The sequence below is a fragment of the Pelobates fuscus genome, chromosome 5 (genome assembly GCF_036172605.1).
Source record: "Pelobates fuscus isolate aPelFus1 chromosome 5, aPelFus1.pri, whole genome shotgun sequence".
NCBI lineage: Eukaryota > Metazoa > Chordata > Amphibia > Anura > Pelobatidae > Pelobates > Pelobates fuscus.
Genome location: NC_086321.1, coordinates 68810752 through 68823561, shown reverse-complemented (window position 1 = coordinate 68823561; position 12810 = coordinate 68810752). Strand labels below are relative to the sequence as shown.

Here is a 12810-nt window from a genome sequence, read left to right as displayed (position 1 = left end):
ACACAGGAGAGCACTAGTAACCCTGTGTTGATGACAGTAGAATGATGCTGCTCTTTTTTAACATAGTGTAATTTCAAATAGCTATTTGCATAGTTTTCACAGCGATGGCTTACATGCAATTAGTAGGCACACGTTTATTCTGTCTGTCTGTTTATCCAGGTGGTCAGCTATGACTGCAACTTTTCTAAGGTATATACATGTATATATTTATGTCTATATATCATGATTAATACAACCCTTTAGATTGTAAGCTCATTTCAGCAGAACCCTCTTCACATACTCTTGCAGTATGTCATACATGTTTTGTTAGACTTAAATGTCTGTCTTGTTTACCTTTTGTACCATGCTGCGGAATACGTGGCCGTTATATATATATAATTGTAATTGTTACTGAAATTGTAATACATGTCAGTATTCACCAATCAGTCAGAAGTAAAAAAAGTAATTTTAGACTTTATTAGTGTATTAGTGTAAAAAAGTGTATTAATAAATGTGTATTAATAAATGAAAGAACCAAATTTGTACGTGAAATGTAGCTGTTCTTTAATAGATACAGAATAGATTTGCTAGTGACAAAGAGTTGCTATAGTGTGATATGCCACAGTAACTATGCATGCAATGTTCCTGAAGTTTATCTGCATTTCTGTCATGTAGAGCAAAAACACCACCTCCCAGCTCCCACACTCACTAGAAAGACACAGGAAATCGAGATAATTTACTTTTTTTTTAAATCCGCAAGTTCTGCCAAATAAACATATTCCTAAGGTCATCCTACAAAACATCTTTTAAGGCAATGATCCTGCTTAGCCGTGCTAATGCTGAATGTTTCTGTGGGGTTCAGTGCAGGAATAGGGTTAAATAGCAGAGGTATCTGCCTTGAAAGTCTACTGAAAAGTTAACTCTGAATCCTAATGCAGCTTGAGTTTATTTAAATTAGGCAGAAGAGGGACTCCCTGGAAACTCCTAAATTAAACACTCCTCTAGAGAAACTAGACACTAGAAACACAAATCACTCCCCTTTTCTAAAAAAAAAAAAGGAATGCACTTTTTCCTCCTTTTTTGAATCTTTTTAACACTAATTTTGCTTCTTCTGGGCTATTTCCTTGCCCTGCTATAGTACTGTATTGTGTGGATTTGCTAGTGATTTTTAATGAATTTTTCCTTTTTTTGCTCTCCTCGTCTCAGAGATGCTATGTGTGCAGAGGGACTGGATCAGCACTCTGTCTTTTTTAATTCAATGTTTTTACATTTTGGCTTCGTGCCACGGTATAAAACTTCAGCAGAGAAATTTTCACTTTCCAGAAAAGAGACAAGGTCAGTGATTCTTCACATCAATCTGTCTTCTTCATCTGCTGAATGGATGCTAACAGATTGCTAACATTGTGAGAAAAGATAAAATTATCTTGTTTCCCAAGAAGCTAGTTTGACATTTCCCTCTGTATCCTTTGGGTAGAGTTCTTTACTAATACACCGCACCTAATGCATTAAATGAGATTTTGGGTCATGTGTTGTGGTCGTAGAATTAGAAGCAAAATGTTAAAATCAAATATGTTTTTTTTTTATACTGTAAGATAAAAAATGTGCAAGCTAAAATAATTCTTAAAATAATATTTGTTTCATATTTTAATAACAAAGTTAAACAAGCCATTGCCATGTTGCAAAACTTTATATCATATTTTTTTATGCAAATAACTAACTAAAAGATTTTAAGAGGATTTCATATAGTCAATATAATGATTTGTGGGATTTCACTGTGACCTGGAGTGCTGTGTATGTAAATAGCAAGTAAATAGCTGATGGTGGTCAAGTAATCTATTGCAGTAATGCCACATCAAAGAACACGCTTAATGCAAATTGCATCTAATGTGGAGATTGAGAATTAAAACTGCCTGAGGCTTTTAAATGTAGCAATTATGCAATGCAGCCACATGTACAATTAACTACAATTTCTCCCTCTCTTATTCTCTCTCACTCGCTCTTGTTTTTAACTTTTTCTGACACAGTATATCTCTGTCTCCCCTCTCCCCATGCTCTCCCCCTATCCCTGTTGCTCTCTCTAAATCCCCCTTTTTTCCTCCTCTCTCTCTTTCATTCACATTCTCGTTCTGTCTCCCCCTTCCTTCCCTTCTGTCTCCCTTTCTCCTCCTCATGCTCTATTACCCCCTCTAGTTCTCTCTTTCCCTCTCCTTTTTCTCTCCCCCTATCCTTCTTTTTCTCCCCTTCTCCTTCTCTCTCTCCCCATTTCCTTCTCTCTCCCCCTCTCCTACTCTCTCTCTCCTTCTCCTTCTCTCTCCCCCTTTCATTTTCTCTGTCTATCTCCCCCTCTCCTTCTCTCTCTCTCCTCTCCTTCTCTCTCTGTCCCCTTCACTTTCCCCCCCTTTTTCCTGTTTTTACTTTTCTCTTTCATTCACATTTTTGTCTCTCTCCACTCTATTCTTTCTCTCCAAACCCATCCTTCTCTCCATACCCTTCTTTTTCCCACTCCCCTCTTTCTCTGTCACTCGCATTTTCTCTCTCTTCCTTCTCTCCACCTTTTTCTCCTCCCCTCTTTCTGTATTCTATCCAACCATTCTTATCCTCTCTCCTACCCCTTTCTCTCCTTTGTTATTTATGTCTCTCACCCCCTCTTTATCTCTCCAGCCTCACTACCCCACTTTCTTCTTTTTTATTTATATCTCTTTCACATTCTTCAGATTTTCATCCTTTCCTTCACTATCTCTCATTTTTTTTAAATTTCTTTCTCTCTCACACACTTTCGAGTATTTCTCACATTTCTCCCTCAGCCTGTATTCAGCTGGGTTTAGCAAATATAAAATGCACACAGCTGTTTGTAAAAACAACAGAAAGCTTTTGGCAGTAAACTGATGTTAATGGGGTAATTTGGATCAGGTTTCATTGACGTTTTTTCAGCCACTTGTAAATACTAAAAGGGGTCAGCAGACTCTGCAGTTTGTGGACTTGTTTTATGAAGCAGTTTATTAGATCAGAGCAGTTATACATAGACAATAATAATTAGTCAAGTGTACATAACATGACTGAGATTTTTTACTATTATATATTTTTCACAGTCATTTATCAAGTGTGGTTTTACTGTAATATAAGTAAATGAACAGTTGCAGATGTAGGAGCCCTTCCCAAAGCCCTGAATGGGTAGTGCAGCAAACCTGTCAAAATAAACAATAAAGGCAACATGTGCATTAGTCACTCATTAAATTGCCCCATTCTAGAATTCAGTATACAGGTCACGTGCAGTAATCTTGGTCCGGAATCCTTGGTCATTAGATATTGATACAATTTAAGGGCCAAACACAGAAAATAATTAACTCCTGAGTAATAATTGGGACTGCAGCCTCCATTCAAAATTGCTTTATTAGGAATCAAAATATAAATATAAAATTTCAGCCATTCTTTCAAATAAAGGCAACAATGCAGACCACCCAAATCTCAGGAGTCAGACCTAATTCATTGTGTGTGTGATCACACACATTGTCATTTATACCGGTTCTTCTGAATTCCATAACTCAAATTGCTATGTGGATGAATCAAAAAACAAATTAAATGGAAAATGAATGAACAAATCTTTTTTGTTTCGTTATTTTAAGTTCCACCCTGGCGCCAAAAAAAAAAAAAAAAGATTGATGGGAAAAGAAGATGGTTGATGGTTAGGGGACAGATACTAAATGTTGATTTTATTCACTAATCAGATGAGAAGTCACGACCAGAGGAAGAAAAAGGAGGAGGCATAAAAATATATATATATATACTTAAAGGATTGCTCCAACCATCATGCCCACTTCTGTTTTTAGAAGTGGTCATGGTGGTAGGAGTCTGTTTGTGCAGCATTTCTGCTTGAAATGCAGCACACACAGGGATATTTGCACTATTGTGCCAAGGTCTAGTTTCAATGTTATTTCTGTGCAGAATGTACATCTATTGTCAGTGCGCACTGTGTGCTGGTGACACGCGTAATTAGCTTCTCACTTGCAGGCAGTGCCCCGGCCAGGGTAAGCGTGCTCTCCCCTCCCTTCCCTTCTCCATGTGCCCCCTCTAGCCTCATTGCATTGATATTTATTATATTTACAATAATATTTTTTTTTTATGTTAAATCAAGTTCATTGGTCTTGATTTAACATTTTTGGTTGAGCTTGTTCTGGTGTCTATAGTCAGTCCCTGCAGGTTTTTTTAATGTAAACTCTGCCTTTTCAGAGGAAAGGCAGTTTTGCGTTGCTGGCTGGTAACACCTCTAGTGGTAGTCACTCAGATGGCTACTAGAGGTGATTCCTACTCAGCGTCTCCACTATGTGCAGGGAGGCGTTGAACATTCCCCATACAGATTCTTTGATTCAAGGCAGCTCTATGAGGAGATGCTGATTGGCATAGCACAATGTTTGACCCGCACGTGCAATAGCCTTCCAATGCTTCCATAGGAAAGCATTGAATTGGCTGAGATCATCAAGTTTGATGATCTCAGCCACGGAGGTGGAGCCAGGTGGGCCAGCAATAGTGAGACTGGTGCGGCATGGCAGAAAAGGTGAGTAAAACCTTCCCCTGAATATATAGGGACTCGGGTGGATATATACCCTAAATATGCCATTCAAGATACAATAATTTAAAAATTAAATATAGAGCTATATTTTATGTTATAAACGTGCATTGCATCTGATCATTAGTAAACACTGCTGTATAATAATAATAATGTGACAATTCTTATTACGTTCTTAATGCTGTTTTAGTATTTAAATGCGTATGAGCAGACTTTATTTTAGTCACATTGTTGTCTTAAAATAGTTTGACATTTCCTGTATTTTATCTATAGATAAGAACTGTTACAAACCCCTATTTAAAGAATGGTTAGCTGTGCAATTAAGGGATGACATTGTTCTTATCTTATCTTGTAGTTGTTATCTCTTTCACCCTGCTAAGAAAAGTCATTCACTTCTAATTACATTGCTTTATAGAACCACTATAGTGCCATTAAAACAAACTTGTTTTCCTGGCACTATAATGTTAATAGGTCCCCCCACCCTCAGGGTCCTCCTCCCGCCGGGCTCAAGAGGGGTTAAGGAGTTAAACACTTACCTTTCTCCAGCGCCGGGCTCCCTCGGCGCTGGGTACCCTTCTCCCTCTTTCGACGTCATCTGTCGAATGCGCATGCATTCCTCATTTCTCAATACTTTCCTATGGACGGCAGTGTCTTCTCACTGTGAAAATCACAGTGAGAAGCGTGGAAGCACCTCTAGCAGTGGTCAATGAGACAGCCACTAGAGGCTGGATTAACCCTATAGTAAACATAGCAGTTTCTCTGAAACTGCTATTTTTACAGCTGCAGGGTTAACCCTAGATGGACCTGGCACCCTGGCACTGAGCTGAAGTGGTCTGGGTGACTATAGTGGTCCTTTAAGCATTACATAGAGTGAGTATAGTCAGCAATACCTCCATATAACCATCATTCAGATAGCCGGCATCAGTGTAAAAACTTTGCAAAGGCAAATATCAAAAGTTTTTAACAATATGGAACCATGTGCAAGAATCATTTATATTTTACTGATGGTCATTTATTTAGCTCAGCAATATGGACAGCAATGGGAATATTCCTTAGAATGAGTCACTACTTAACAACTAATTTACACATTTCCAGAAAAAATAGTGAAAGGGTTACACCAAGCACCATGACCACTTCATGGTCTTCATGTAAGCTTTTCATTATGAAATGCTGAACATTCAGAGAAAATATAATTTGTTACTTTGGGTGTGTCTACCTCCATGAATCTCCATTAGAGCATCATTAGCTGGTTAAAGTTAATTATGTGCATAGTTAGCATGCCCCCCATTTCTATGCCACCCAAGTCCTCCCCTCCCGCCCATCCTCCCTGACAACTCTCCTGCTCCATAAAATAGGAGTGACTTCACCAGAAGAGGATCTGGCTGAGGGAAAAATTTGCCTTGGCTCTGTGTTGTAGGTATTTCCTATTTCTCTTTTTTCTTTTTGGGCGAGTGGGACCAGCAAACGTTGTTACAGCAAAACACACTGTTTTTTTGATTGGAGTAACTTTTAGTTGGAAAAAAACAGTATTTTTTGTCCAAATCACCACTGCTCTTGTTATGTACCACATAATAGCCTTAAACCATTATATTCTATGAATTGATTGTTGTGACGGACCGCCGTCACTAAATACCATGCCCACTGCATATTTGTGTGTTTTCCCCTTGTATCGTGTGGTCCCGCTGTGTTTTCCAATGTATTTATATGCCTTTCAGGTATTGTGCCTGTATATGCAGCAGCTCTGTAAAGTATAGAAGTGAAATGTATTGCTGTCTGTGTCTCTCCCCCTTTCCCCCTCGTTTTTCCAGTCACAGCAGGACGTTGCCGCAGAGACATAGCCAGCCCAGTTTAACCCAGATGCATTGTCCTTCCTCCCCCTTCAGCTTTTTGGGATTGAAACCCCTGTTGTTTTTATGTTGGAGACCCCATGTAGGGGCCTGTGTCTGTAAAAACCATGTGTACAAAATAAACAAAGTCAGTCAGTGTTGTAACCTCCAGGACTGTGTTTCGTCCAGTTATTGGAGGGGGGGGGGGGGGGGGAGAGGGAGAATGGATCTGCCACAATTGTAAATCTTGAAATTATGTTTGTGAATGATCAAAATAAAATGTTAATAACACCAAGAGAGTCATGTTGGTGGACCTCTCCTTGCCTTTTCTACAATGTTATAAGTAAAGGACTTGTTTGGAAAAATGTTTGCTCAATTAATTCTTGACATAAATTGTGATCTATTAACTTTATGCTGCCTGTTTCAAACATATGTAATATTTATACACAAGGAACATGGCAAAGCTCCCCACCAGGAGCCAACATAATAATAATAATAATGTTTGTTGACCTTTTTACTAATTACTAATGTCACTGATGCCTGGGTGCATATACAATTTTGGCAAATCCAGGTGGGAGTGACCATATTGCTAACTCCTGCCTTTCAAAAAACAAAACACCTTTAACAACGCCAATTGTCTGTGGAAACCACTCCACCACTACTCACTACCAGGTAACATGTCACCCACTTCCTTCAATGCCAGTTTCATCCCCAAAAAGCATGTCAATATCATCTGTGCCCAGCTTCCCAGTAATATGTTTGTCCCCACACAGCTGGTCAAGACCATCTCTGTCCCTGTGCAGCTGGTAAGGGTCATCTCTGTCCCCACACAGCTTCACAGGTACGTATCTGTCCCCACATAGCATCTTTGTTCCTAAACCGCTAATCAGTGCTATCTTAGCCTAAAAATAGCTCTTCAGTGCCATTTTGTGCCCAAAAGGATAATGAGTGCTTTATTTGTGCCACATAGCTAATCAGTGTAATATTTCTGCCCTAATGGCTAGTCAGGGCCATATTTTTCCCAAATGGCTAATCTGTACCATCTTTGTGCCCAATTGACTAATCGGTGCAATTATGTGCCCAAATGACTAATCAGTGCCTTAGCCAATTTCTTTTTCAAAACAGCCTGCTGATGTCAAAGTATCCTTAAACAGCTTGTCAGCTTGTAACCTTTGCTTTCCAGTTCTGCCATCCATCACTGGTCGTGAGGTGGCAGATCGTAATGAGAGGGGTGGGACCTAACATGAGGGGGCAGAGCCTAGTGCTGCTCACCCTATCTTGAGAGAGCCTAGTCACTGTGCACCCCATGCACCCGTGCAGGATCAGCTCTGCCCCAAGGAAACCTACACTTAAGAGTTATCATGAGCAAGTAAATGAGTGTCTGAAGGCAGAGTGTGTTTATTCGGTTTAAATAATGGGTGCTTGAAAATGGTGTATACAAAATATTTAATTTGCATTTGCACACTAAACCATTTAAAGGGTTGATCCAACTCAAACATGGAGTTATGATGCTAGAAGTACCCTGGTACCATTCCCTAAAAATGGAGCAAACAATTTGCAATGGTTTGCCCTCTTGCATGGGTCCCACTAGGCACTGAGTGCATGGGTCCCACTAGATGTACAACATGCAGAGCAGCAGAAGTTGAATGCCAATCCTGGCATTTAACTTCTGCACAATGCTGTGCTTTTTTTTTTATGCACAGATGTTCATTCACTGGCTGAGAGCAATGAGATGATGCTCTCAGTCAAGGAACGGACATCTGTGCATAAAAAAATGCACAGAATTGATATTAGACAGACCAAAACTCTACGTCTGGGCTAGCTTATGACGCCCCAGTGATGCTGCCTGAGGTGGAGTTACTCCACTGGCAACAGAAGAGTTACCTTCTGTATGTGCAATGTTTAATAGCAAAATGCTGCACATGGCCTGCTCTGATGACACAATTATCAAGCAAAGAAAATCCATTTTGTGATAAAGTTGATTATTTTAGAACTCTTTTAGAAACCACCTTCTAATTATTAATCATCACACCGCAGGTCTTTTAAAGAGTATAATGTGAATTGGTAGCAGGTAATAGTCTTTACAAACTGAGATTGACCCCTGAGAGTTGTCAATTCCTTTGTATAACATACAAATTGTCACTTCAACTGCTCAACAAACAAAAATCCTTGTGTCCAGCTAAGGGTAGCTGGAGTGTAAATTTGGTGATATTTCTTCATGGCAACACCAGTACCATGTTCATCACAAACTGCACTAACCAGCCTCACAAATAAGCTTTTCAGGCAATTTTTTTGTGGAAACCAGTGTAGAATGTGACTTGGGCACAGGGAACGAAACTAAACAGCTCAGCAAATCATCAATTAACAAAATACATTTAGCTTAGCCGTATGCCCTTGAGCTGTACTCACATTGCATCTGACTCACTTCTGTATGAGTCATAAAACTGTTCTTTAGTAAATACGTCCCTCTAATCTACTTTTGATAGTCCTCAAATTATTCAATACTCCTCCCCTCCCTTGTCTGCTGGTATAATGTAAATTAAATTGTCACCAGGCAGTTCCCTCCTGTCTTATAATCATGCGTTAAACACATTTGGACAACTCTGCAAAAGATTAAACATGTTTTTAATTTAATATATACTAATTTGAGTCACATATATTTATTTAGTGCAAAATGTATACACCAGATTAAGATTGGAGATATTCCTTGCAGTGAGAACACCGCGGGATAGTTATTCTCTTGCAATGACCTTTCACCCTTCTCATGTATTAAGGCTGCTTGATGTATGTATAATAATTATTCCCCAAGGCACTTTCTCCATCCAAGTAATTTAATTTGACAGATACCAATATTTTCAGCTCAGTGTTGTCATCAACTTGAATTTCAATTACAAATTTAGGGAGACGATAAAGGATAAATATTCAGAATGTGTTTTCATACTCGTCAAAACAGCTTTAGAAAAAAAAGAAGATAATAAATGCTGGTTCAAACCCGAAGGCTAGCGAAGTATTTTGGCAAATGTAGTTTTGAAACATCTGGAGTGGCAATGTTTCTCTGTTATAGAGCTACATATAGCCTCGTACACGTCTAATGATGCAAATACATTCAAACAAATAAACCCTCAAGAGCCAATGATGGTCTATTTCATCATAAAACTTTTAAGTGTATTCTAAAATGAAATGTCTCGCCTAGTTAACAATAGCATGGCTTTATGATTTTGCCAATACTAAAACGTAGGACATTCAAGGACCTGACTGAGATGCATATAGATTCATACAAGTCTTATGATGCAAATACATTCAAACAAGTAGCCCCTTAAGGACCAATGATGGTCAAGGACCTGACCGGAATGAGGAGTAATAGATCTGAAGATGATTCAGTTCATTGTCCCTCAATATTAATTACCTTGCTAACTAAACAACCTCATCACCCATGCAAATATAGCAATGACATCATGCAGGAGTATCCACTAAAAAAGACAAATGTGGCAAATTGACAAGAAAATTGCAGATTTTGGGCCAAAATAGTAAAATTAGAAAGGTAGCTGAATTGGAAACTGTTTGCAGTATTGCTATTTTGGGCTAAAGTTTGCATTTACCGCTACACAATTTATGCTTTAGTAAAATGAAGAACCTGAATAGCAAAGGATTTGTTGTCCATACACTAGGTAAGATTGAACTTACAGACTGTCACTGTAGAATAGACTAAAATTATAAGTCTTTAAACATATTCAGACCTTGGTACTTCAGTAAGCAAAATCAGATACAAGCATGAGTTAAAATGGCCATTGGGTCAGCAAGTCCAAGTTAATTGACTTGTTGTCATTACGTGCCTTTCACAGCATAACATCTTCTAAATGCGTGGGGGTTCTGACCCTACAAAAAGTTTAAATGGGGGACAAAAAGGGATTATCTCTGTTTAGTAACTGCTGCCATAAACACAATAAACAGTAGACAATAGTTTGTCTGTAATAGTGTATTATCAATAGCCTGAACATATGAAACACAAAGCTACCGGTCATGAGAGTTAGCTGAGTAACAAATGGTCTTAGTCTTAGGGGGACATAAGCCAGTGAGATGCCTGCTACTTTCAGAAGGTATGATGACAGGTGTCAATAGAGCTTACATGAAGAATCAAGATCCTTATCTGTATGCGTTTATATTAAGATGAATGTGATATATAGGATCAGCAAGGTTCAGAAGAGTCATCTTGACAAATGCATTCATCAGACGCCAGAACAGTTAAGATGATACACTGAGCATTGTGTGCCCTCACGCGATGCCTATGGTACTAAATTGTCAGACAAGGAATGTGAAATGACATAGGTAACCAGAGTAGCAGGAGCTGTGTTATTCATTTACATTTCCATATGTTTACAGACAGAGTAAATAATTTAATCTCCTTTTGACCATTTTGGTAAGAACTAGTTTTACAAAACCAAATACACTTTAACTGACTATAAACTCAAACTCTTTTAAAACTCAAAGGAACGTGTGTAATGGTGCATTAGTTTGTTTCTATAGAACAAAAATATTAATAGAGGTTTTCATTTTATTGCTGTTAAGTCAATTCCCAGTGAATCAAAACAATGTCTGGTCTGTTACCTGCTTAATTGCCCACCCCCCTGTTTCAAAAGCTCTAGTCTAAACATAAAGTGTTCTAATGCAGAAACCTTTTTTCACCATCCATCACAAGTACACAGTTTAGGCCCAACAAAAGACAAACCCTGATGTTAAAGTATTCTTCTTTTTGGAGGCTTTTAGCTCTGTAATAATGCACTGTGGATGCTTTTAGAAACTAATGAATCACTCACAATCAGGGCCGGACTGGGAATTAAAAGCAGCCCTGGAAAAAAATATTTACCAGCCCCATAATGCGTCGCGCCAGCATAGTGTGCAGATACAGAGTTAGAAAAGAGAATTTAAATTAAAAATTATTACTCCAACGTAAAAAAAAAAGCACTCATAGGCTTCAAAATAAACAAAAGTGCTGATTTATTATAAGCAGACGTGCCTTTGCATGTAATCAATGTTTCAGTCCAACTACCTTGACATATTAAGAAAAGCTTGGTAATGGGACTGAAATGGTGAATGTATGTAGGGCACAACTGTAAAAAATTTACGTTATCTTGTTTATTTTGAAGTCCTGTGTGTGCGCTCTTTACTTTAAATATGTTATTGTGCTGGAGTATGCACCTAGCAACAAGACAATATCTGCTCATTACATATGGTACATATTAATGACATTTCTCTGTGTATTATGCATATATAAATGTACATTAATATATGTGTAAATATATTAGGCATAATTATATATATATATCTAATACATACATTAATAATATACATGTCATATATCAGTGGCGGATCCAGAGCCTGATCCCGGGAGGGGCACTTGTAGATTATTTAAAGAAAAAATCCATACACAATAACCACTACTGCTCTGTGTAGTGGTTATGGTGCAAGGAGTGCCAGGACCCCCTCACAGAGTAAGTAGTCAAACCGTTTAAGAACTGTTTGACAACTTACCTGGAGTCTGCTGGGATATGGGGTTGTAGTAGGGTATAGGAGCAGTGGTGCAATGTGTGAGGGGTGCAGTGTGTGTGTGTGTGTGGGGGGTTGTAGTGTGTGAATGCGTAGGGTGTGTGGGGAAATGTGTGTATGGGGGGCTGTGAATGTGTGTGTGTGTGTGTGTGGGGCTGTGTATGTCTGTGGGGGGCAATGTGTGCATGGGGCAGTGTGTGAATGTGTATGGTGTGTGTGTGGGGGAAGTGTGTCTATGGGGCTAGAGTTCACTCTCAACATTGCGACCACCAGGAATTCATGGTAATCTCAGTGGTGAGATTGAACTCTAGCCCATAGCTCCAGGGCTAGAGTTCACTCTCGTGAGAGCCGGAGCATTGCCGTGGTAACCGCAGCAACGCTCTGTGCTCGTGCGAGAAGGACGCAGAGGAGCCGGCTGCCCGCACGGTGCCTGTGGAACGGGGAGGGAGATCGGCTGGCAGTGGAGAGCCTTGTGGGGGGTGGGGGGCTGGGGGATGTAGTCTCCCCTCTCCTTCCCAGTCTCTCTCTTCCCCCTCTGCCTTTTTCTCCCCCTCCCCTTGTGTGTCTCTCTCCTTTCTCCCTCTGTCTCTTTCTCCCCCCTTTCCCTGTGTTTGTCTCTCCCCCACATCTCTCTTCCCCTCTGTCTCTTTCTCCCCCCTTTCCGTGTGTTTCTCTCTCCCCCACATTTCTCTTCCCCCTCTATCTCTCCCCCACATCTCTCTTCCCTTCTGTCTCTTTCTCCACCCATTCCTTGTGTTTCTCTCTCCCCCACATCTCTCTTCCCCTCTGTCTCTCTCTCCCCCACATCTCTCTTCCCCTCTGTCTCTCTCTCCCCCACATCTCTCTTCCCTTCTGTCTCTTTCCCCCCTGTCCCTGTGTCTCTCTCTCCCCCACATC

General features: G+C 39.7%; 1 protein-coding gene across 1 annotated transcript in view; it reads left to right on the top strand.

Moving 5' to 3' along the window:
• The first annotated feature begins 1063 nt into the window (after positions 1-1063).
• Positions 1064-12810, top strand: part of ADAMTS12 (ADAM metallopeptidase with thrombospondin type 1 motif 12) — a 544067-nt gene continuing 532320 nt past the window's right edge. The window contains exon 1 of the mRNA XM_063453964.1: positions 1064-1314. Within this exon, the coding sequence (XP_063310034.1) occupies positions 1188-1314 (127 nt within the window). The 5' untranslated portion in view covers positions 1064-1187. The remainder of the gene's footprint in view (positions 1315-12810) is intronic.